Raw genomic sequence first — 2,500 nt, 5'->3', positions numbered from 1 at the left:
TGGACTTCCTGCTTCATCCTCTGTAATGAAAATTAGTTATTTACACTTACTGAAATGACCATTTCACTAAAAGACTTGGGTCTTTCATAGCTTACAATGAGACTGAGAATATTAACCCATTCATGCCGGGGCTGTTACCGATTTGCACGGTCGCAATGCCGGGGTTCTCAAACGCAAAAGCCTAACGCCTCGAGATTCTCAGACACACAAGCCGCGAGCCTGGGCTGCCTGCTCGCTCAACCCAAGCGCCGGGCTTGCCCTCATATCTTGTCCCAGGCGTCTGACACAAAAATCACAAAACACGCCATCACGTCAACCGGCTCCAATGGGTTAAGCATTAGCATATATCTAACTATCCCATTATACCTTCTTTTCCTTGTATTATAATTCTCACTATCAATATATTACAGTTCTACTCCTATGAAGAAACAATACATATATGCATATTTCAAAGCTGGTTAACCCTTTCCCGACGGGTGCACTTTCTACGCGAAGTCCCATATGCCGGGCGATTGCAATATTGCAATGAAATCGTCACAATAGGATGACGCCCCGGAACGGGAGTTTTTCGCTGTGTCACACGGGTGTGACGCACCGTCGTCATTGGGTTAAGATAAATAGGTAATCCTTTCTTCACTATATCTTTTAACAAGTAAAAACCTCTGAAGCCTGCAATGGGGTACATATTCTATATATCAACTTTCTTTACCAACATCAAAGAAAATAATGAATAGCAGTTTCCATGATAAATAAAGATAATTTGACATAGGCATAATTTTGTATTACAACTTTTCAACACAAAAAATAAAAAGGTCAGCATGTAGAAATACTATTTATATAAAACAGACTACCAAACATACAAAGATACATGCATGCACCTACTCACAATCACAATCACTATCACTTTTACAAATTGTTATATGTTGTTTGATTATTTACAAAATTATAAACTATATAAATATGCTATGATTCCTGACAGAATTTAATTATCAAAAATATATAACTTATGATATCAAACCTTCCATGACATGCCCCATCTTGTGATGGTCAGCATTGGCTGAACATCTTAATATGTGTTTCGTATTATTTTGTAGACTTCAGATTTGATATGTCAGCATGTATATGATATATTAGCTAAGTTATACTAATGAGCATTTGGTATGATGCCCTATTTATAAAACTGCAAGAAAAATAGCTCAATTTCAATAAAGGGAAAAATGAAGCACAATAATAATCCAATCCCATGAAAAATTACAGAACCCAGGAGGGTTATAAAACTCTAAAAATTTTAGACATATTCATCATAGTTAAACAGCAAACAATAAATAGAAACAATAAAACTTGGAGTTCTTTTCACAGTCACAAATTAAAAATGAAAAGGTATATATTCAATACATCCAATATCAAAATCAAAAATATCAAGACCTATATTCTATGACCAGACCATGACTATCAACTGTTCCTGTCAATTTATTGTCAAATAAGAAAACTATCCCAGATCTATCTTGCCATAACATTCAAACAATCTACATGGTGGATGCGTGTTGGCCTTTGCTGAAGGTCAAAAATATACATGAACTGATCAACCCATGTACTATTAACCTGTTAACACTGGGTGACATGATATCATGTCATGTTGTGGCAGCACTTACTGTCAGGGATGCAATATCGTGGTATTTTGTATGGCCAGCAGACCAGGTGAACGTGTGCAATAGCCTGAGGTGTTAGGCCTGCATGCTTATAATACCTTATAATACCCTGTCATTATCAGGCTAACCTATATGTGTCGTTCCAAGCAGATGAAAAGAGACACTTTTCCAGCCCAACATACAATGCCATATTAACACTGCCTTCTTCAAGTAAATGATATAGGTCTTGTGAGGACTCCTGGTATGTAACAGAAGAGGGGGTCAGATGGTTGGATCATTGTAAGGATTGGCAACAATGATAAACTAGCTATTTCTGGAAATTGAAAGGGAATCAAACTGCTATAAACTGTTTTTAGAAGGCCTTTCACAGTTACTAATGAGGAAATGGTAGGCATGTAGATTTAGAAGTTGGACATGGGTAAGATGTTAGGTCTAGAGTTGAATTTTGGAAAATATTTTAGTACTAAGCCTTCAGTTTCACATAATATTAATGAAATGATATTGTTCTTATTTATAATTGGCTAGATGACCTGGGACTAGTTTGATATCCATGTTTTGCTTTGACTAAAAGGTGACCAGATAAAACAATATCACATCAGTTAAATTATCATAATGTTCATCGGTCAAAGGTTAAATCAGCAGGAGCATGTAGTATATTTCTATATCATTCAACTTACTCTTAACCCATTCCCGACGGGGGAATTCTAGCCTTGAATGTCCAAATGCCGGGGCGTTCGAATTATTAGGCCTAAATCAATTGAATGGCTGGCACAATACTGTGCCGCCCGGCAACTGGGCTTTTGAATGCGCGGTACACATGCTGTACCACCCGTCCTGTGTGGGTTAATGAG

The 2,500-nt window shown here is 37.1% G+C and overlaps 1 protein-coding gene across 1 annotated transcript in view; it reads right to left on the bottom strand.

Annotated features, from left to right (window-relative positions):
* The window catches only part of LOC122249288 (uncharacterized), a 17,487-nt gene that overhangs the window by 13,326 nt on the left and 1,661 nt on the right, over positions 1-2,500 (bottom strand). The window contains exon 2 of the mRNA XM_043010018.2: positions 1-20. This exon is cut by the window's left edge and continues 164 nt beyond it. Within this exon, the coding sequence (XP_042865952.1) occupies positions 1-20 (20 nt within the window). The remainder of the gene's footprint in view (positions 21-2,500) is intronic.

Source organism: Penaeus japonicus, unplaced genomic scaffold (assembly GCF_977035675.1).
Source record: "Penaeus japonicus unplaced genomic scaffold, GWHDUDI00000001_assembly GWHDUDI00000020, whole genome shotgun sequence".
Lineage (NCBI taxonomy): Eukaryota > Metazoa > Arthropoda > Malacostraca > Decapoda > Penaeidae > Penaeus > Penaeus japonicus.
The sequence above is the reverse complement of the archived record's forward strand: the minus strand, read 5'-3'. Positions and strand labels throughout refer to the sequence as shown.